This window comes from Eptesicus fuscus, chromosome 5, assembly GCF_027574615.1.
Source record: "Eptesicus fuscus isolate TK198812 chromosome 5, DD_ASM_mEF_20220401, whole genome shotgun sequence".
Lineage (NCBI taxonomy): Eukaryota > Metazoa > Chordata > Mammalia > Chiroptera > Vespertilionidae > Eptesicus > Eptesicus fuscus.
This window is the reverse complement of record NC_072477.1, coordinates 74,987,678-75,009,158: the sequence shown is the minus strand read 5'-3', so window position 1 is coordinate 75,009,158 and position 21,481 is coordinate 74,987,678. Positions and strand designations below refer to the sequence as shown.

Here is a 21,481-nt window from a genome sequence, read left to right as displayed (position 1 = left end):
ACATCATTAACATATCCATACTAGCGAAAGCAATCTATAAATTCAATGCACTCCTCATTAAAATACCAATAGCATACTTCAAAGAGCTAGAATCAACCCTCCAAAAATTCATCTGGAATAAAAAGAGAGACCACAAATTGCTGCAGCAATCTTGAGAAAGAAGAACAAAGTTTGAAGGATCACAATACCAGATATCAAGCTATATCACAAAGCTACTGTTCTCAAAACTGCCTGGTGCTGGCACAAGAACAGACATATAGACCAATGGAACAGAACAGAGAGCCCAGAAATCGACACAAGCCATTATGCTCAAATATTTGACAAAGGAGGTAAGAGCATATAATGGAGTCAAGACAGACTCTTCAATAAACGGTGTTGGGAAAATTGGACAGATACATGCAAAAAGATGAAACTAGACCACCAACCTACACCATACCCAAAATAAACTCAAAATGGATAAAGGACTTAAACATAAGAAGGGAAACCATAATAACTTTAGGGGAAGCTATAGGCAGCAAAATAGCAGACATTTGTCATAGCAATATCTTTAGTGACACTACTCCAAGGATAATTAAAACTAAGGAAAAAATAAACAAATGGGACTAGATTAAAATAAAAAGCTTCTGCACAACAAAAGAAACTATCAACAAAACAATAAGAAAGCCCACTGCATGGGAGAACATATTTGCCAATGTTATCTCTGATTACAGTTTAATCTCCAAACTTGATAGGGAACTCATACAATTTAACAAAAGGATGAAAAACAATCCAATGGAAAAGTGGGAAAAGGACCTAAATAGACACTTTTTGAAAGAGGACATACAGAAGGCCCGGACACATGTGAAAACATGCTCAAAGTCATTAATCATCCGAGAGATGCAAATCAAAACAACAATGAGGTACCATCTCACACCTGTCAGAATAGGTATCATCAACAGATCAACAAACCACAAGTGCTGAAGAGGATGCAGAGAAAAAGGAACCTTTTTGCACTGCTGGTGGGAATGCACACTGGTATAGCCACTGTGGAAAACAAACAGTGCAGCATTTCCTCAAAATATTAAAAATGGAACTGCTATTTGACCTAGTAATACTACTTCTAGGTATATATCCCTAGAAAACAGAAACACGAATCAGAAAGGATATATTCACCCCTATGCTCATCGTTGCGCAATTTACCATAGCTAAGATTTGGAAACAGCTTAAATGCCCATCAGCAGATGAGTGGATTAGAAAACTGTGGTACATCTACACAATGGAATACTATGCTGCTGTAAAAAAGGAATTCTTACCATTTGCAACAGCATGGATGGAACTGGAGAGTATTATGCTAAGCGAAATAAGTCAGTCAGAGAAAGATAAATATCACATGCTCTCACTCATTTGTGGAATATAATGAACATCATAAACTGATGAACAAAAATTGATACAGACACAAAGAAGCATTGAACATATAGACTGTCAAACTATACTGGGAAGGCAGCAGAGGGTTGGGTGGGGGGCTAATAGATCAACCATAGGACTGGTTTGCATGCATATAAAGATAGCCAATGGACACAGACACTGTGGGTGCGGGCAGTATGTATGGGGCGGGTAGGGGAAATGGGGAGGAGGTTAATGGGGGAAAAGGAGACATATGTACTACTATTTGTAATACCTTAAACAATAAAAAAGACACACACACACAAAAAAGAAAATGGTTGAAAACAGTCCTTAATGGAGTCACTTTTGGTAACAATGTGAGATAACAGACACATTAATTACCTTGATTGTAGTGATTCTTTCACAATGCATATTATACTGAATAGGGTTGCACACCTTAAATGTAAACAATGTATGTCCACCGTAATTCAAGTATTTTCAGGTTAGTCCTTTCACACAGGCACACACACAGAGACGCCCACACTCATGCACAGTCTCACATACATATTTCCCTTCTTTAGCTTTTTCATACATCTCTGATCCCAAATTTGTTTCAAAATATTCAAAGGGAGAAGGGGGTGTGTGAGAATTATCATTAATAAATGACACAAATGTTTCTGTGTCATGGTCATTGATCCAATAGGCTTCTGTCATTGACCAGTTTATGAGGTTAATAAGGTGTTGGTGCATGTTTATAAACTAGAAAATAAAAAAAAGAAGAAAATAAAAATCCCACACAAGAACCATAGCACCATCTTCACAGATCTATAGTTGAGTTCTTTATTACACGGGAAACATGAAAAACCTTTCCAGTCAGGAAGAGTGAGTGAGTCTTAATGATCTAGTGCACTGTTAATATTCCTACTTGCTACCGTGATTCAGAAGTTTGGGAAGAGAAAAAGAAAGTCCCTTGTATCATTTCTTAATCTTATTAGACCCAAACATAACAAGGTTGTCATATTATACAGACAGAGCTCTCATTTTGCCAGTTCGTGTTTCCACATTTTTAATGCTTCCCATAACAGCTGACTGCTGGGAATACCAAAAAGCAGTTACTTTCAAAACACTCCTTGTGATGATGTAGAAAAAAGTCCTGGATTAGTGGCCAGTGTTAATGGATTTTTTTGCTTCAGCTTTTCCACTAACTTCTTGGTGCATTTAACTGAATGGATTATATAGAGAAAAAGAAGTAGACATAAGCAGAGGAGACAGAGCCTGAGATAGCTCAAATGCACTGCACATTGCTATTCAAGGAATAATTTAAAGCTCATCATGTACGATATAACCACTCCTGTTAACGTGCACAGGCACGCTATCACCACTCCTGTTAACGTGCACAGGCACGCTATCACCACTCCTGTCAAAGTGCACAGGCACCAGGGGGTTACCCTCACAGGCAATGACCACAGGCCTGGTGCTGGCAGTGGCCTTATAATTGCATTTGGGGGGCTGGTTACCTCCCATAATCACCCTGTCTGAGCAGTAGGAGTCCTTGGGACGTCTTATAAGTGCGCATTCTGTGGTTCTTACTACACCCGCATGGCAGTTCATCTTGCGATTCTTGCACTGGATATTGGGGGTGCTGCAGATGTTATTAATGGTCCCGATGTCTTCATGGATGAAGGTGTTCAATTTCTTGCAATCAGGCGAAGTCATCCCCCGGGTTTCCATCATCTTGTTGCAGTACCAGTCGGTGCCACCTGTCTCTTCAGAGTCCACATGTTGCCTAAGGAATCGTTCATTCCTGGTCTCACCGTGGAATCCTACATCCCTGTTCTCGCCATAGAAGCGTTGGAGAGCCATCACTACCTTTGAGGTGCCTGGAGAGAAACCAAAGAGCAGGAGAAAAGAAGGTAACAAATGGGCACCAGAGAGAGATGTTGAGAATGGCAAGTTGATATTTCCTCAACTCTACAGTCCACTCTTTCCTCCCCATTTCTCTGTTCACAACTTTTCTCATCACTGTTTCCCAAGGGAGTTTTGAAATTTTACAATAAGGCAAATTTTCTATTAGGAGAGATTTGGAAAACTCTTCTTCCTACTATCTTAGGAAATGATAGTGATATCAAGTTGTTGAAATAGGTTACGTCAAGGAAGAAAGATTCACATGCTGGGTATGCATCAGTATTTTACTTTCCCATTTCTTCCTCCATAACTTTAAATACTTTCAGTGAGTCTGGGCTCTCCCTGGTGGCACCTGAACACTGATCTATAACCTGGGTATTGAAAAAGCAAGGCTATTGGCCCATTTCAAGGCAATGTAGGCAGCAGGAGAGGGCACCATTGTGAATACCATGACCAGCACAGTCATATGTTCACAAGAAAGCAAAACTAGTGATTCATAATTGTAATTTATTGACAACTACTTTCTAAATAAAATATTCAGGCACCTGTTGATAGAAATTAGGTTACAGAAAGTTAACCATAAAATCTGTGAATTGATTAGTACCCTATATAATAAAGAGCTAATATGCTAATTAGACCTTTTGGAATGACCAGTGGGTGGGAGGCGGGGCTGTGAGGCAGTGGAGGTGCGTGGGCAAACCCTTGCACAAATATCGGGCCTCTAGTATTTTATAAAGAGAGTGTCTGTTTACCTAAGGTGCGTTTACTTGAAAACAAATCTAGATGAAGAAGAATAGAGGATAAGCTTGGGATCTTTCTATAAATTCCCAAAGACCTCACAGTTGCCTGACATCCATTGATAAAGTAAAAGATTCATGAGAAATAATGGAAAGTAATCAAACTTTTTTAACTATATATGAAATAACCACAAAAATACCCTGGGAGCAGTCTAGTCAATGCAACTCAAAATTACCTCCTGCCTAAGACAAGAGGTGGGTACCAGGAGTGAATTTTGGTATTTATGCAGGAGTGTGTGTTTGTGTGTATGTGTGTTGGTGTGTTGGTGAATGTATTCGAGAGAGAGAGAGAGAGAGAGAGAGAGAGAAACAGAGAGAGAAACAGAGAGGAAAAAGGAAGTTTAAGAGAGAGGTAGATATAAAGTTTAATTAATCTGTTGGTATTTAGTTCTATACACTACTCCTTTTAGTTTAACTTTTGTAAAAGTAATATTTGCTTATTTGACAGTAAGAACAATTTGCCTCTCATGAAAATTTTGCTTAGCAGCCATGAGCCCTGCAATTTCCCAACTCTCTCTGTAAGATGAATTTAACACCCATCCTTCCACTCACAGGAAGGGGAATTCTACCTCCCTATTGACTGAGAAGGCATTAACTGATAAGGAAAAGGGCATGTGTATCTCATGCCATCCTCTCTGGGGGCAGCTGAGTAGAGAAAATGGGGGAAAATAAATAGGCCAAGAACTGATGAGAAGACTTTGATTCTTACTGATTTCAGATATATTTTTATTTATTAACATACTAGAAGCACGGTGCACAAAAATGGTTCACTGGAGGGGGGTCCCTCAGCCCGGCCTGCACTCTCTCACAGTCCAGGAGACCAAGTGGGAGGGGGGGATGTCCAGCTGTTGCGGAGCAGGGAGAGGCTCCTGCCACAACCTCTGCACTCACCAGCCCTGAGCCTGGATCAGGGCTTCTTGTTGAGTGGTGCAATCCCTGTGAGAGTGCACTGGCCACCAGGGGACAGCTCCTGCATTGAGCATCTGCCCTCTGGTGGTAAATTCACGTCATAGCAATCGATCATTCTGCTGTTTGGTCAATTTGCATATTAGCCTTTTATTATATAGGATTATAAAACAGAAAAAAATTCAGGCAGCTTATTTTCTGGGCCCCTGGCAATGAATGTAGTCACCCCTGTTTTGGAATGTGTTGGGGAAGTGCCAGGAATGGAGAGCAGAGCCAACTCTGGGCCAGTGCCCTTCTTGTTATGGATGGTAAAAGGACTAATCAAAGGACAGGCAAGCCATGTTCACAGGCAACAACAATATCTCTGGACCCTGTTGTGGCTCTGTACCAGCAGGGAGGCCAGGAGAACCCTCTTTATGCCTGCAAGTAGTGCCCTGGAAAGGAGACCTGCTTATTCAGAATTTTTTTCTGTAAGGCATTCCATTCTCATCTTCACAGATGACCTTGATGTTGTTACTGGTGTATTTGCAGAGTGAAGTCAGCCCTTATCTCTTCATCATGGTTTCATAGTATATGTCATTGTGGACACTTGGATTGGCATCATAGTGCTGGGCCAGGAAGTGTCTTTACCTATTGTCGCACTGAGCCAGGGTCACCGGGGTGAGACCCAGACCCAGCATGAAGACCAGCAACAGGGGACCCAGGCCCATCATCATCTCTACTAACAAAGGCTCCTGCCAAGGGAAAAAGGTATGCTGGGGGAAATTAGGCTAAAAAGGCAAATTAGGCTAAAAGGACGGGGCATCATGAGTCAGGCATCCTCAGTCACTTAAATTACATATTTTCATTTCTCTTCCTCACTAATCTCACATTTCTTGTCAATCCATTCCTTTGGAAAATTAATCTAAGTTTCCTGAACACAACTTCTTGTCCCAACCATTATTTCCTATCCATTAAGACTCACTGAGTACTTACCTTTCTATCAGTCATAGCATTGCAATATCCATTCACACTCTAATTCATTTATTAATTAATTGAATAACAAACATTACATAAGTTCCTCTGGGTACAAGGCACTGTGCTACATCCTGGCACACAGAGGCCATTAAGATATTCCCAAGTCTTCCCTAAAAGGAGATGTAGCATCCATGGGGAAGGAATAAGAGCTACAGTTCACTGAGATGAAACAATAAGATAAGAGACCTATAAAAAAATGGACTTTAAAAGTATGTTTAATTGATTTTAGACAGAAAGGAAGGGAGGGGAGAGAGAGATAGAGAGAAAAAGAAAGAGAAATATTGATGTGAGAGAAACATCTATTGGTTGCCTCCTATAGACACCCAGACCAGAGATCAAACCAACAGCAGGGTTTTGATCTGACCAGGAATCGAACCAGCAACCTTTTGGTGCATGGGATGACACTCAACCAATGAGCCACACTGACCAGGTCAAAGAGAAACCTGTAAGAAACCCTGAGCTCAAGGAAGGATGAATCAGAGGTTTGTTAAAGACAGGATTCCAAGTATTTACGTCAATCAATCAGCTAGCTATAAGGAATGAAGTTTTGCTCTGAGGTGAAGGGAGACAACCTAATTCTCCAAGAATTAATGGTATGTGGGTGAAGGTGGAATTATTATGTATTATTTAGAAAAAAAACAGAGAGGATTATGGAAAAATCAATGCAATGTCTGAAAATGGATCTGAGGTCAACTTCTACTGAAGACTGAAAGAGGAATTCAAGCTTATTCTTAGGAACAATGTGGATTATTCTCAGAGAATATTTTCTAGTTTCCCTTATAAATGTTATATAGACTGTTATACAATAGGCAAATGATGTTACTATCTATACTAATAAAAGGGTACTATGCTAATTAGACTGGTAGACTGGACATCTTCCTACCATCGGACTTCCGTTTGGACAAAGCCATGGTAGTGTGGACAAAGCCAAGGCAGAGGTGGATAGGGGCAATCAGGTCAGCAGGGGCGGGCACTTGGGGGCCATGAGGCTGGCAGGGGAAGGCAGTTGGGGGCCATCAGGCTAGCAGGGGAGTGGTTCAGCGGCAATCAAGCTGGTAGGCAGGCAAGTGGTTAGGAGCCAGAGGTCCCAGATTGCATGAGGGGTGTCCGACTGCTGGTTTAGGCCCCATTTCACGGGCCTCTAGTGTGATATACATAAAACAACAACAACAAAGATAACCCCTTCAGAACTTTTCCTCAAGTCAAAGTTCTTACAATTTGCTGTAATGATTTAACATCTTCCTCAAATGAAGAATAAGAAAGAGAAGGAGATTGCTGTCATCATCTCTCTAGCATTTTTAGTGTAAACTGTAGAACTCACACTTCCCAGAGCAGTGTGTCACAGATACTCGAATATACCCATAAAGTAAATAGAAAGCTTCTTCCTGCAGCATGAGTTTATGTCAATGGTTGGTAATTAAAAATAGAATTAATCAAGTATAGATTATAACAAAATGGAAAACAAATTTCTTATGAACTTTTAAAACTTTATGCATTAAGAAATGTGAAGATTTGGAACTGAAAACTATTTGGTGTGTGCAGTAGGTAGTTTCTGACAATACTTTTAGTTCTTTGGAGAAAAATTGAAAGAACATTTAGAGCCTTTAAAAGTCATCATATCTTCCCCCACATTATATCAAATATATGTGAGTGTTCCCACATCCAATAATAAAAGTGAGTCTTCACAAAAATTTGGAACTTATTTATATACCGGTAATTTTGTATTCAAATTGTTTGTGAATGAGCTACTTATTTACTTTAAGACTGGCTATGATTTCTTATCAACCATCACACTTAATAAGAAATTCTTACAATGGGAGAAAAATTTGATCTTCAAGTTATTCTTAAGTGTGATGTAATTCATATAAATCCTAAATTAAAAGAAAACAAATGTAAATTTTCAGACATTAAATTAATTAGTAATCTTTATTTTGTACTCTTTGAAGTCAATAAACATTATTTTCAGGTCAAGTATTTTTATACCCTTAAAGATGCCACAGGTTCTAGCTCTAAGCCTGTAGTATTACTAAACAGCCCTTGGAGTATGTCTGTGAATCTAGAAAGACCAGGAAATCCAGGGTTCTGATGGTTTCATGGGAAGGCATGTGAGAGAGGGAGCAAAATGGAATACTCTTTCTCATCATTATTTGGCATTGATACATTTTGTCTGTTTCATAAAAACAACAAACAAACTTGGCATTCTGTTGAAGAATACCAAATTATACACTAAGAAAATTTTTGGTCATTCCACAATATTGAAATAAATAACTGCTGAAAAAAATTCCATTAGGAACATTAATTACAATTAGTAATAGAATCAAGCAAAAGCATGTTCTTGGAACATGAGCAAAAATGTGATTCATGACTGAAGATAGAAGAGCCAGCCCTAAAAGAATAACAAGTATTCATACATGGCCACTGCTTCAACACAGCTGCCGACCTGCCATGCTCCCCATTTGTCAAGCTCTTAACATTTACACTGTGCTTTTTAGTCTTCTGGGTGTGTTTTCTTTTTCTAATTTTGTGGAAGATCTTATCAAAGGTTTATTGATTTGGATTTATTTGGGTCTCTTGCTCTTCAATAGACAAATATTGCCTTCTAACGTCAAAGGCATAGAATCCCAAGCTCCCAAGAAGGAACAAGACCTTAGGGTCACCAAGTCAACACCTCTCTGCCTGGGGCCAGAAACCCAGAGTTCAAAATCAGGAAGTAGAACCAGAGCTGTAGTAGCCAAAAGAGTCATTAGGTGGCAGTGGTGGATGGAAATGTCGCCAATGTCCTGCATGCTGTAGTGGAGATGAGGGTTCCTTGTTGGAGATGCCAATGCTCTACAGGTTTGGGGGATATTGTTTTTCAAAGAAGGGGGTCTGAGCTGCTGGGCCTGTCTAGAGTCTGTCCAAACACTCTGTGCTTAGATATTGAGACCAAGGATACCCCATTAGATACAAATGTCAAAGTAAAAGACATAAAGCTCAAGATCTGCCCACAAGGATATCACAAAGTAAAGATATACCTATTGCCAATTTTCAGGGGTGCCATTTTCAAGCTGTTATCCAATCACCTGTTTCCATTTCAGTGTTTCCTACTGGTGTACACTCGACGGGATGGCAGAGCCCATGCATTCACGTTAAATCACAGTGCCTGCCTCACAGTAGACCCTCAATATTTTTAAATTTTTTTTTAGTGATTGCCTTCATTTCCCTCTCAAGGCTTAAGTTTGTTCATCTATAGAATGAGAGAGTTGCTAACTCTAAAATATAAAATTCCATGGTTCTCATTAAGTATAGGAGAATCTTTTCCTGTTTTACTAGCAAAAGTCTTGTGAAATTACAGAAACAAGTTTGTATAAGTTCAGTTGGTAGCAGAAGGCAACTTTTGAAAGAAATAGATGATAAGAAGACATGAGACTCAATCTCACTGAGATGTATCATTTCTTTCTTTCTTTCTTTCTTTCTTTCTTTCTTTCTTCTTTCTTTCTTTCTTTCTTTCTTCTTTCTTTTCTTCCTTCCTTCCTTCCTTCCTTCCTTCCTTCCTTCCTTCCTTCCTTCCTTCCTTCCTTCTTCCCTACCTCCCTCCCTCCCTCCCTCCCTCCCTCCCTCCCTCCCTCCCTCCCTCCCTTCCTCCTTTCCTTCCTTCCTTTCTTTTTTTCTTTTTGTTTATTGATTTCAGAGAGGAAGGGGTGACAATAGAGATAGAAACATCAATGATGAGAGATCATCATTGATCGGCTGGGTGCCCCACACTGGGGATTGAGCCCACAACCTGGGCATGTGCCCTGACCAGGAATCGAACCTTCACCTCCTGGTTCATAGTTCAACGCTCAACCACTCAACCATGCCAGCCGGGCAAGGTGTATCATTTCTTAAGGCTCAGCGAATAAGCCAAAGCCACACCACCTCTAATTGTGGCTCTGGATTGATGCCATACAAGAGCTTCATATCCTAACAAGCCAATTGCTGGTTGGAGATTGAAGGCCTCCCATCCCAGTCTGGAGAGGTAAATGAAAATCTTTGTTTCTAATTTGCAGAATTTGCACATTAATTCTGTAAGAACTTAGCTAAATTTTCTCAGGCTTATTGTAATCTTGAATCCCTAAGACATTCAGAAACCAAAGCCCAGCTAGTATACACCATGGCCACCAGTTTCTAATATCTGCTCCCCCATTCACAACTTGCTCATTCAAATATTTAATCCTAATTGAATAGTTACCAAATCCTAATTGAATATTACCGAAGATGTAAAATCAATTTGGGAGAAAACAGGTATGAGACAGATTATTTGTGCTGCTGAAGTGAATCTGCCTAGGCCAAGGGTTTAGAGCCTCACATCTGGTGGTCAAACTCACTCACACATAACCTTCCATATTCAAGCACATAAGTGTCAGTCAGCTTTTTTTTTTCAGTGAGATATATCCCCACTGTTCTTCAGACTAACTTTATCATCTGTCTCAAACCCAGCCTTTAATCTTCACAAGAATTAATATTCTCTTCCTCTCTCTATAGCAGGTGTCCTCAAACTACAGCCCACGGGCCACATGCGGGTGTTTTTGCCATTTTGTTTTTTTACTTCAAAATAAGATATGTGCAGTGTGCATAGGAATTTGTTCATAGTTGTTTTTTAACTATAGTCAGGCCCTCCAACAGTCTGAGGGACAGTGAACTGGCTCCTTGTTTAAAAAGTTTGAGGACCCCTGCTCTACAGGAAATGTTTTGTATTCAAGAGATCCATCCAACTTTACACACCAGGGAGTTAATTTGACAGTCTTTGATGAGGAACTATTCTTATAATTTCCATACATGTAGCTTCACACTTTTATATATTCTAGGGCAATACCCCTCAAAGTGAAAGCATAATGCCCAATGCATATTCTTCCCTTTATCGCTTTCCCTTCTTTCTTCCCTTCAACCTGGCAGTATACCTTCTTTTGATCTTGGATATGTTCCACTTGGCTCTTAAAGAGCAATCAAAATTTTTTAAAGGAAAAAATTAGGAGGGAAGATTAGAAGAAAACAGAACTAAAAGCATACTTTTTGTTTCTTTCCTTGCTCTGCCATATTTAATGCCTGTTCCCTGGGGGCATCCAGACGCCCTTCAGCAAATGGCTTCCCCAGGATTTTGGGGATTTTATCACAATTCAGGAATCCCTCCTAAACCTCCACTTGCTCCCAGTCTCACTAATCTCCCTTCATCCACACACATATAGACAATCCCAAAAGAAATCTGCTTTCATTTTAAACTTTAGAATCTGGTTCATTTTCTTCTTAATTCATAGGTTGACCCCAGAGGCTTAAAAAGGGGAAAAAATTGCTTTATTAAAATAGCTAAGTGGTTAGAAATAATATCTATACTAATAATAGAGGAATAGGCAAATTGTCTGGGATGCCACGATAGTAAGGACTGAACAGCAGGCTGCATGGGGCAACCAGGCTGGCAGGGTGGTTAGTGAGGGATGACCAAACGACTGAACAGCAGGCTGTGTGGAGCAACCAGGCCAACAGGGGGGGCATTTTGGGTCAACTAGGCCAGTGGGGGAGGGCAGTTGGGGGCGGCCAGGCTGGTGGGGGCAGAAGTTAGGGGTGACCAGGCTGGCAGGGGGGACAGTAGGGGCAAACAGTCTGGCAGGAGGGGCAATTAGGGGCAAACAGGTCGGCGGGAGGGTGGCAGTTGGGGGCACTAAGGCTGGTGGGGGGGGTGGCAGTTGGAGTGAGCAGGTCAGCAGGGGGGCAGTTGGGGGTGATCAGGCTGGCAGGCAGGTGAGAGTTAGGAGCCAGTGGTCCAGGATTGTGAGAGGGATGTAAACCGGCAGTCGTACATCCCCTGAGGAGTCCCAGATTGGAGAGGGCGCAGGCTGGGCTGAGGAGACTCCCCCTTTCATGCACGAATTTTGTGCACCGAGCCTCTAATGTACAGATAAACAAACAGAGCAATAGATTGCCCAGTGGTAAGAATCTTACAAAAATCTTGAAAAGTCCCTCCAACTGAAGATGTTTCCACCTCTTTATTACTGGAGATGGGTTCTAGCTGTGTGAACTGAGGTCCTTCTGGTTCTGATGATATAGTGATCAAATGAAATGGGTGGGGAAACTAGTTCCAAAGATCCCTAATCCTGTCAGATATATGGAAACCAAGGACACTGCCCATGGAAAACCAAGAGAGAAATTCACCTTTTTCCTGGGTATGACTAGATCCACTATTTACCAATTGCAGTGGATTAGAGATTTGTTCTGGGAGGCAATTTTTATATTGATAACCATGGCCCTTTGTCCCAAAGCTGCCCTTTTTCTTATGTTTTTGGTTCTTATTCTTGCCAATGACAGTACCTAGGTTTCATTGTTCACATATATGACCTGGATCCAGAAGATGTTGTTTCTGATCTACGGGCCAACACCAAGAACTGCCTTGGAAGAACCCCATAGAGTAAATGTGGTCTCCCAGCAGAATGCTGTTCCCGTAAACAGTTCTATTTACCCACATAATTTTGTTTCATGAAAGATGCCATGCCAATAACCTATGAATAGGTTATTCATAGATTTCACAGAACCAGGAAAGCACTTGTAGAGAAGGTTATGTGACAGCTGTTAGTATCCACTACCCTTGACCTCAACCTCCCAGCTACTAACCCTCAGAACTATTCTTGCCATATTTCCTGGGCTTCTCCTTACTTCATTCTCAGCGTTTCACAAAAGACTAATCAGGAACCCCCAATATTTTGTTCCTTGTAGCACAGCTGCAAACTGATCATCTCCACTGATAACCACCACTCCTTTAATGGTTAATTGATCTCATTGTCTCTCCATTTGATAGAACCCCTTGAGTGAAGAATAATTATCTTATCATCTCTACAGTCTTAGTTTCTAAAACAGTGGCTGACACCTAGGCCACAAGGTCTTTTTATTATCCCTCATGGTCTAAAAATGCATTCTCTGACCTCACTTCGGGGACCCCAACCATGCAAATTCCCCTGGCTTCTCTCAGGGCTCACCAGCACAACTGGGTTTGGTCATGGTTACCAATCAAGGCAGACAGAGTAGGAAGGCTTCCAAGAGTCCCAGGAAAGCTCTGCTTCTAGCTTACTGATAAATCCTAAAAACCCACGATTGCCTTCCCTTTGGAGGCATTGGTCCCTGTTCCAAAGCACTCTCTCCTAGGAGAGATTAACTCTTTAAACAGCTGTCAGTGGGTTACACATGCTTGGGCAGGTGCTCCAGAGCCTATCTTAGGAACAGTTTTGGTAACTGGAAGGGCCTGAGGACTTAAGGAGGAAGAAAAGTGGATGAGGCAGGTTAATAAAAAACTAGGGAAGTTCCCTGGCACATAGAATAAGGAAAACAGAGGCAAAATATTTAAACAAAGGGCCAAGCAATCAACAGCAGCTAATAAAACATTAGACTCTATCTTCCCTAATCAGGACACTTAGGAGCAGGTGGTTTATACCTCTACTCCCCAAACAGAGAGTGAGTAGCTAAAATCACCCTAGTTAAGGAGATAGGTAACAAAGACCCAGTGGTGCCATTAGTGCCAAACCCCAAAACGAATGAGGTCAGGGGAATAAACAACAACAACAAAAAACAGTTAGAGCCAGATTAATCCAAGATAGAGATAAAATATTTGAAAAATATCCTATCTAATAAAAGAGTAATATGCAAATTAACCATCATTCTGCTACCCTCACAAGCCACGCCTACTAGCCAAACAGGAGCAAGTATGCAAATTAACCCAACCAAGATGGCTGCAAACAGGAGGCTTGTGTTGTCCCCGGTGATGGAGAACACCAAGCTTTCCGAACACCCTGGACAGCCAAGGCCTCCACTCAAGGCTACAAAGTTTCAATTATAGAAGATAAATAAATCCCAGATACCAGGGCCTTCGCTTGGGTTGCTGGGGGTGTGTGGCCAGCCTGCACACCAGCACAGGCCCCTCGCCCAGGCCACCCCATGCCCTAAGGAAAGCCCCACCCTGATCCAGGACACCCTTCAGGGCAAACCAGCCAGCCCCTACACATGCACCAGGCCTCTATCCTATCTAATAAAAAATAATATGCAAATTGGCCATCACTCCAACACACAAGATGGCTGCCCCCATATGGACACAAGATGGCCACCATAAGATGGCCAACAGGGGAGGGCAGTTGGGAGGGACCAGGCCTGCAAAGGAGGGCACTTGTGGGTGATCAGGTCAGCAGGGGAGGGCAGTTGGGAGGGACCAGGCCTGCAGGGAGGGCAGTTTGGGGGGATCAAGCCTGAAGGAAAGGGCATTTATGGGTGACCAGGCCAGCAGAGAAGGGAAGTTGGGGGCAACTGGGCCTGCAGGGAAGGGCAGTTGGGGGGGGGGACCCAGGCCTGCAGGGGAGGGCAGTTGGGGGTTACCAGGCCTTCAGGGGAGGGCAGTTAGGGGTGACCAGGCCTGCAGGGGAGGGCAGTTAGGGGCAAACAAGCTGGCAGGGGAGCAGTTAGGCATCAATCAGGCTGGCAGGGTAGTGGTTAGGGGATGATCAAGCTGGTAGGCAGAAGCAGTTAGGGGCAATCAGGAAGGCAGGTAGGTGAGTAGTTGGGAGCCAGCAGTCCTGGATTGTGAGATAGATGTCCGACTGCCTATTTAGGCCCAATCCTACTGGAATTGGGCCTAAATGGGCAGTCGGACATCCCTTGAGGGGTCCCAGATTGGAGACGGTGCAGGCTGGGCTGAGGGATACACAGCCCTGTGCACAAATTTTATGCACCAGGCCTCTAGTAGTCATATAATTTTAAAATGTTCTGACAGTTTGAACTTGAAAATTATTCTCCTTTTTCTAAAATGTTTTTCTATGTCTCTTCTTCAAAGTTGATGTCTTTTAGGAGCAAAGAGAGGTAACAGGATAGGGGATCCATAGAGTGGGGCCTCTACTGACACCTAGCAGCATGCCCAAATCCTCACTGTCCTTTAGTGGGCCAACAAGCTGTTTGAAAGTGGGACCTATTTTAAATTAATCAGACATCACTTTCTGAGAAAATGATCTCAAACCCCACTAGAAGCTCATTTGATACAGAAGCATGTTAAAAGACATGCCTAAAAAGCTGATTACTATTGTATTTTTCCATGTATAAGACACCCCCTTGTGTAGGATACCCCCATTTTTCCAACCCCAAATTAAGAAATCAATATTTTAACATAAAACAGAACACATTTTTATTTATTTATCTTTTTATTTTTTGGCATCTTCATGGACTCAGAACACTTTGGTCTTAGTTGCATCTGCACACTCTGCACCTTCACCTCCAATCACGGCATCAGCTGATGTTAGTTAACAATAAGGCTCATGATTGGAGGAAGCCTGTTTGACAAGGAAGGGGCAGCTACCCACCCACACGGCTCCCTACTTGTCTGACTTCATGTATAAGAAGCCACTTGATTTCAAGTCTAACAATTTTAGGGAAAAAGAAAATAGTGTCTTATACATGAAAAAAAATGGTATTCTGATTGAACTCCACTAAAATTCCTAACTACAGAAAACGCATAAAAATCCTCAAGATAAAGTGAATGCTCAAGACTCAGTGAATGCTCTCCCTTGAGCACACCCTTGCCTCCCTTTCCTCAGGTGCATAATTTTACTTTCTTCCTCCTAAGCTCCCAGGGCACTCCTTTTCTTTAACTTTTCCGTGAGCCAAAACAGTCCCTGCTTGGCTCACTTCTGTCACTCAGACTGAGAAGGCAAGCCAATAGCAGATAACCCTCCCCTTACTTGCTCCACCATAACCACATGCTTGGCTTCTGTAATCTCCCTTGCTTCTTACATCAGCCAACCTCCCAGGCTGCCACTTGTGTGGAAAGACCCTTGAATACCTGGAAGCTTATCCTACCTAATAATAGACAAATATGCAAATTGACCATACCTCTGACACACCCACAAGCCACGCCCACCATCCAATCAGAGCGAGCATGCAAATTAACCCAAACCAAGATGGCTACAGCAACAGAGAGCAAGGTTTCCTAGGTAACAGAGGAAGCCAACCTTTCTGCCTGCCCTTGCCAGGCCTAAGCCTCCACTCAAGCTACAAAGTTTCAATTATAGAAGGTAAACAAATTCAAACAAATGGCGGCAGAATGGAGCTTGAGAGAGCAGGCCAGGGTTGCTGCTGGCAACAGGGGAAGCAAAGCTTTCCGCACACCCTGGCGGGGCCCAACTGCTTAAGGCAACAAAGTTTCAATTATAGAAGGTGAATTAACCCCAACACAAATGGCTGCTGGCCTCAGAGGGAGCCCCAGGCTTGGCTCCACTCCAGGCTACAAAGTTTCAATTGTAGAAGGAAAATAAATTCCAGATACCAGGGCCTCTGCTTGGTTTGCCAGGGGGCATGGCTGGCCTGCAAACCACCACAGGCCCCTCGCTCAGGCCGCCCCATGCCCCAAGGGAACCCCCACCTGATCCAGGACACCCTTCAGGGCAAACCAGCTGGCCCCCACCCCTGTGCCAGGCCTCTATCCTATCTAATAAAAGAGTAATATGCAGATTGATCATCACTGTAACACACAATATAGCTGCCCCCATGTGGACACAAGATGGCCACCACAAGATGGCCAGCAGGAGAGGGCAGTTGGGAGGCACCCGGCCTGCAAGGGAGGGCAGTTGAGAAGGACCAGGCCTGCAAGGGAGGGCAGTTGGAGGTGATCAACCCTGCAGGAAAGGGCAGTTAGGGGTGACCAGGCCGGCAGAGGAGGGAAGTTGGGGGCAAACAGGCTGGCAGCAGAGGGGTTAGGGGGTGATCAGGCTGGCAGGCAGAAACGGTTAGGGGCAATCAGGAAGGCAGGCAGGCAAGCAGTTGGGAGCCAGCAGTCCTGGATTGTGAGAGGGATGTCCGACTGCCCGTTTAGGCCCGATCCCACTGGGATCGGGCCTAAACGGGCAGTCGGACATCCCTTGAGGGGTCCCACATTGGAGAGGGTACAGTCTGGGCTGAGGGACAACCCCCCTCCGTGCACGAATTTCATGCACGGGGCCTCTAGTCCTATATAATAAAAGCTTAATATGCAAATTGACCAAAATACCAATGGAATAATTGGTCGCTATGACATGCACTGACCAACAGGGGAGCAGATGCTCAACGCCGGAGCTGTCCCCAGCCCACAGGCCCCAGGCTGGCCAAGGTGGATGTCAGCAGAGACCACCACCACCCCACCCCCCCAAAAAAAAATGCGCCACAGATCAGCCGATTGCCAACCAGGCCTAGGGACCCTACCCATGCACGAATTTCATGCACCAGGCCTCTAGTCATGTTTAAAAGAAGGTCAGAACCCAGACACCAGGGCTCAGCCTCTGGAGGGGACTCTGCTGAGCCAGCATCAGTGCAAATAAAACAGTTCTTTTCTGAACCTCCAGGTGCCTATGGTTTGTCGCTCCTCACAAGCCTGATATCTGCCATAAGAATATTTTTCCTTCTCAGTGATAGAGCAGCCCAGCCTGGGCTCACTTCTTTTCCTTTCTTTGTTTTTTAAAGGCTCACTTTGTTACTGTGAGTTCCTTTCCTAACTTTAGCAGTCCAGACTAGGTTCACATCTGTTGCTGTGACTTCTTTTTCTGAGTTTATTTAGCCCAGTTTAGGGTCACTTCTGTTACTGTGACCTTGCTTCTTCTACCCAAAGCTCTTCCTTTGTGTCACTGTTCTAACCTTTAATAAACATACTCTCAAAATCAGCTGGGATTGTGACTTGAATTCTTTCCTGCAGAAGTCAAAAACCCACACATCCCAGTCCTACTGCCCAAGTCCTGTCCCTTTCTGGTGACATGGGCAGCATGCAGAACCCAAAAAGGGCAAACTACCCCTGTTTTTCAGTTGTGTTGAGACACAGTCCTGCCTGAGCTTCACTTTCCTCCACGTTGTCTCCCTGCTTGCCTTCATCCCCAACAAAATCCTGAGCTAAAAGGAGAAAAGTTAGGGGGCAGGCATGACTCTGACCAGTACATTTGTTCTGCCAAATCCTGAGCTAAAAGGAAAAAAAGCTGGGGGTAGTGAGAAGAGGACCAAGCAAACTGCCATAAATAGCTTTCCCTCAGTACTGGGTGCCTCGGGGTTACTGAAGCCTCTGGAGAGGGAGGGACAGGCATGACTCTGACCAAAACATTTTGTTTTGCCAAACACCAAAGTTCAATGTATTTTAGGAGCAAAGAGAGGTAACAGGATATGTCCTTAGAGTGGGACTTCTACTGGCACCTAGCAGAGTGCCCAAATTCTCACTGTCCTTTGTGGGCAGACAAGCTATTTGAGAGTGGGACCTATTTTAAATTAATCACATATCACTTTTTCAAGAGACACTGAGAAGTGAGTTCTAAAAAGTTATCAACCAGTCAGTTGTTAGGGAAGATGGCTGCCAGACCCATTCCAACACCCTGAGGGCCTCAGCAGTCCCAGGAGACTGAGGCAACAGCCACCTCCCACAGCCTTGGGGACAAGATGACTTGATCAACACACCTTCTCTGGTGAATCGCCTAACAACAGAGACAAGGGACTCCACTCCAATGTCACATTCACACACAAACTGTCTCATGGCCTGAAACACCAGACCAGCCCAGCTCACACAGACAGATCAGCCTCAGGGTTTAGTTTGGTAGTGATGGCGGGGAGCAGCCTCCAGCCTCTGAACACAGCCACATCCTTTCTCTGCCTCCAGGATGTCACTGAGCAACCTTGGGGAAATCCACAACCTGCCTACACAGATGACAGTGCAGAGTCAGGTGAATGGTGAACGGTTGCTTTCATTCTAATTGTTTTTTATTTTCAGCTTGGCACAATGAGGTTATGAGGAAACAGAAAGTGAGGTTTTTTTGAGAAGAAAGTTTTACAATTTTACTAAAGTGCATCTAAGTGCTTATCCATTTGTGTTTCAAAATGTAACAAGAAATTATAGTCTGTGATTAATAAACACTATATCTTTGCCAGTGATTGTAATAGATGTGAAACAACTGCCAATAAAAATACACTCATATATTTAAAAATGTTCTGACAGCTTGAACTTGAAAGTTAGTAGCTGTGCAGTTTAAGCAGCTCTACGAATACTTGAGGCTGGTTCTGGGAGGTTGGCCACCTGCTGTTCAGATAATTATATCACTTGGGTTTCTAGTGATTACATTTATGGCTTGATTAGAAGGTCCTTAATGACACAAAGGGAGTCTTGGCTAACTGAAGATTTCCCTAGTCCCCAGAATGGCGCTGAGACTGTATTACTGTCCTTTGGAAACCAAGATGTCATGTCATGCCCACGTGCTGTGTCTGTGGGTGTGCTGTCTCCCAGTAAGAAGGCTGAGGATCCCAATGGTGCAGGAAGAAAGCTTAAAGAGGAGGCTGTTGGCAGAGTCTCCAAGAATTTCACCGCCATGGCTGTGGGTGGGTTAAGGGTGAGGAGGCAGAGGTGAAGAAACAGAAAATGAAAGCATCAAATGTCCTTTCTAGTTGCAAGAACTGAACAAGTTCTGCGCCATAAATCTGGCGATCAACCTAGTAGCCAGCAAAGAATCCCTGGTTTGACCCAGTCCGGGCCTCCCTGGGCCACCCAGGCGGTGGTCCCTTGGAGTTCTAGGCTACAGGCATTCGCGCTGCCCATCTCTGCCCAGCTGCGGAAAGTAAACATGGGGTGGGAATGTAGCACCACCCCACCGCTAACTTTACAAAACTGCACTTTGCCTCCTTCCATGCCTCAGCTCCCAGTCTGGTCCCACAAACTTCTCCCCAGTTACCTCCGCTCAGAAGGGAGGTTCCCAGCCAAAGCGCCCCTGGTAAAGTTAGGACACGAAGCAGGAGGAGGAGCAGAAATTGAACCCATCTTGGCCTGGGAACAAAGTTGCAGAAAAGGGCAGGGCTTAGAAAGAGAAGTTTTGTTTCTCACCTGCTTCTTCCTCCTTTGTAAGAAAACGGGGAGCTGGTAGAAAACGCGAAGATGTTGTTCTGACTCCTGCTTTGGATCTGCGGGGGGTCCGCGTGTGTGTGTGTGTGTGTGCGTGTGTGCGCGCACTAAAGGGATTGGGGTGCTGTGTGTAGGAGAGACCCGGGGGGCGGGCTCTTGGGTAGTTGGTACCACGCCCAGTTTCGCTGAGAAAGCCCCAAGCGTCCGGGCCCCTCCTCCGGAGGTGGCGCCACAGCAGCCCCCGCCCCAGGCGCAGTGGGAGAGTCCCTGCCCAGCCCTCCAGCGACCCTGGAGATCTGCATTGGCGACACAGGTTCAGCAAAGACGTGGCCAGCTCCAACTGCAGGATGCGGGACACCCGCCCTGTCTGTAAAAGCCCGAAGGGTCAGGGACTGCTGCTCCCCGGAGCAAAGAGGCCCCCAGAACCCAGGAAGCCAGGCAATTTCGTCTCTAATGCAAGTCATCAGCCCGCTTCTGCTTTACCTTCAGTGCACCTCTCCTTTGCAGAACAGTTTGGCACAGAACTTTGGCAGGGAACAGAACTTTTCTCAGAAGTTCCTGAAGGAGGAAAAGCAAGTTTTAAAAGCTGGGGCTAGTCTGGAATTTGAACCTGGAACCTCTCGCACCCAAAGTAGGAATTATACCATCTATACCTAAAGTACCCAGTTAAGCACTGACCCACACTTAGGTTCCCTTTGGACCCATCTATAGGTATTGATCCCAAGCCCACTTCCCAGTAAACTTCCTGAACGCAAATGTTTATCTCAGCGACTGTTAGCCAGGGAACCTGACTTATGACACAAGAATACAAATGCAGCCCTAGCGGATTTGCCTCAGTAGATAGAGCATCAGCCTGCGGACTGAAGGGTCCCAGGTTTGATTCTGGACAAGGGCACATGCTTGGGTTGCAGGCTTGATCCCTAATAAGGAGCATGCAGGAGGCAGCCAATAAATGATTCTCTCTCATCACTGATGTTTCTATCTCTCTCTCTCTCCCTCTCCCTTCCTCTCTGAAATCAATAAAAATGTGTGCTTTTTTAAGAATATAAATGCAAATGTGATGTTTTGTTGTTTTAATTCTTATCTGAGGATAGGTTTTATTGATTGATTGAGAGAGAGAGAGAGAGAGAAACATTGATGAGAGAGAGAAACATTCATTGGCTGACTCCTATAGTTGTCCCGCCTGAGGAGTGGAACCCTCAACCTAAGTATGTGCCCTGACTGGGAATCCAACCCATGACCTTTTGGTGTGTGGGACGGGAGGACTAGATGTTTTTGGTGTTTTTCCCCCCAATATGTTTTTATTGATTTTAGAGAGAGTGGAGGGAGAGTGACAGAGAGATAGAAACATCCTTTGGCTGCCTCCTGCACACCCCCTACTGGGGATCCAGCATGCAACTCAGGCATGTGCCCTGAATGGAATCAAACCACGACCTCTTGGTTCATGGGTCCATGTTCAACCTCTGAGCCATACCAGCTGGGTGAGATGGGTTTTTACTTTAGAATGCATACATGTAAAAAGTTGTAAATACTATGAATATCCAAAATAGGGAATTTGTTTGATGGATCATGCTACATCCCCAATAAGAAATACTACAGAGCCATTCAGAGTAATATAGAT

At 43.9% G+C, this 21,481-nt stretch overlaps 1 protein-coding gene and 1 pseudogene across 1 annotated transcript; both read right to left on the bottom strand.

Moving 5' to 3' along the window:
* Window positions 1-2,178: 2,178 nt before the first annotated feature.
* Window positions 2,179-20,000, bottom strand: LOC129149163 (ribonuclease 4-like). Its single transcript, XM_054716401.1, has 2 exons — window positions 19,843-20,000; window positions 2,179-3,242 (listed from the first exon to the last, which is right to left on the bottom strand). Exon 2 carries the CDS (start codon window positions 3,223-3,225, stop codon window positions 2,683-2,685), a length of 543 nt encoding a protein of 180 aa, XP_054572376.1. The 5' UTR covers window positions 3,226-3,242; window positions 19,843-20,000; the 3' UTR covers window positions 2,179-2,682.
* On the bottom strand, window positions 5,288-5,686 carry LOC114229639 (angiogenin-like; annotated as a pseudogene).
* Window positions 20,001-21,481: the final 1,481 nt, after the last annotated feature.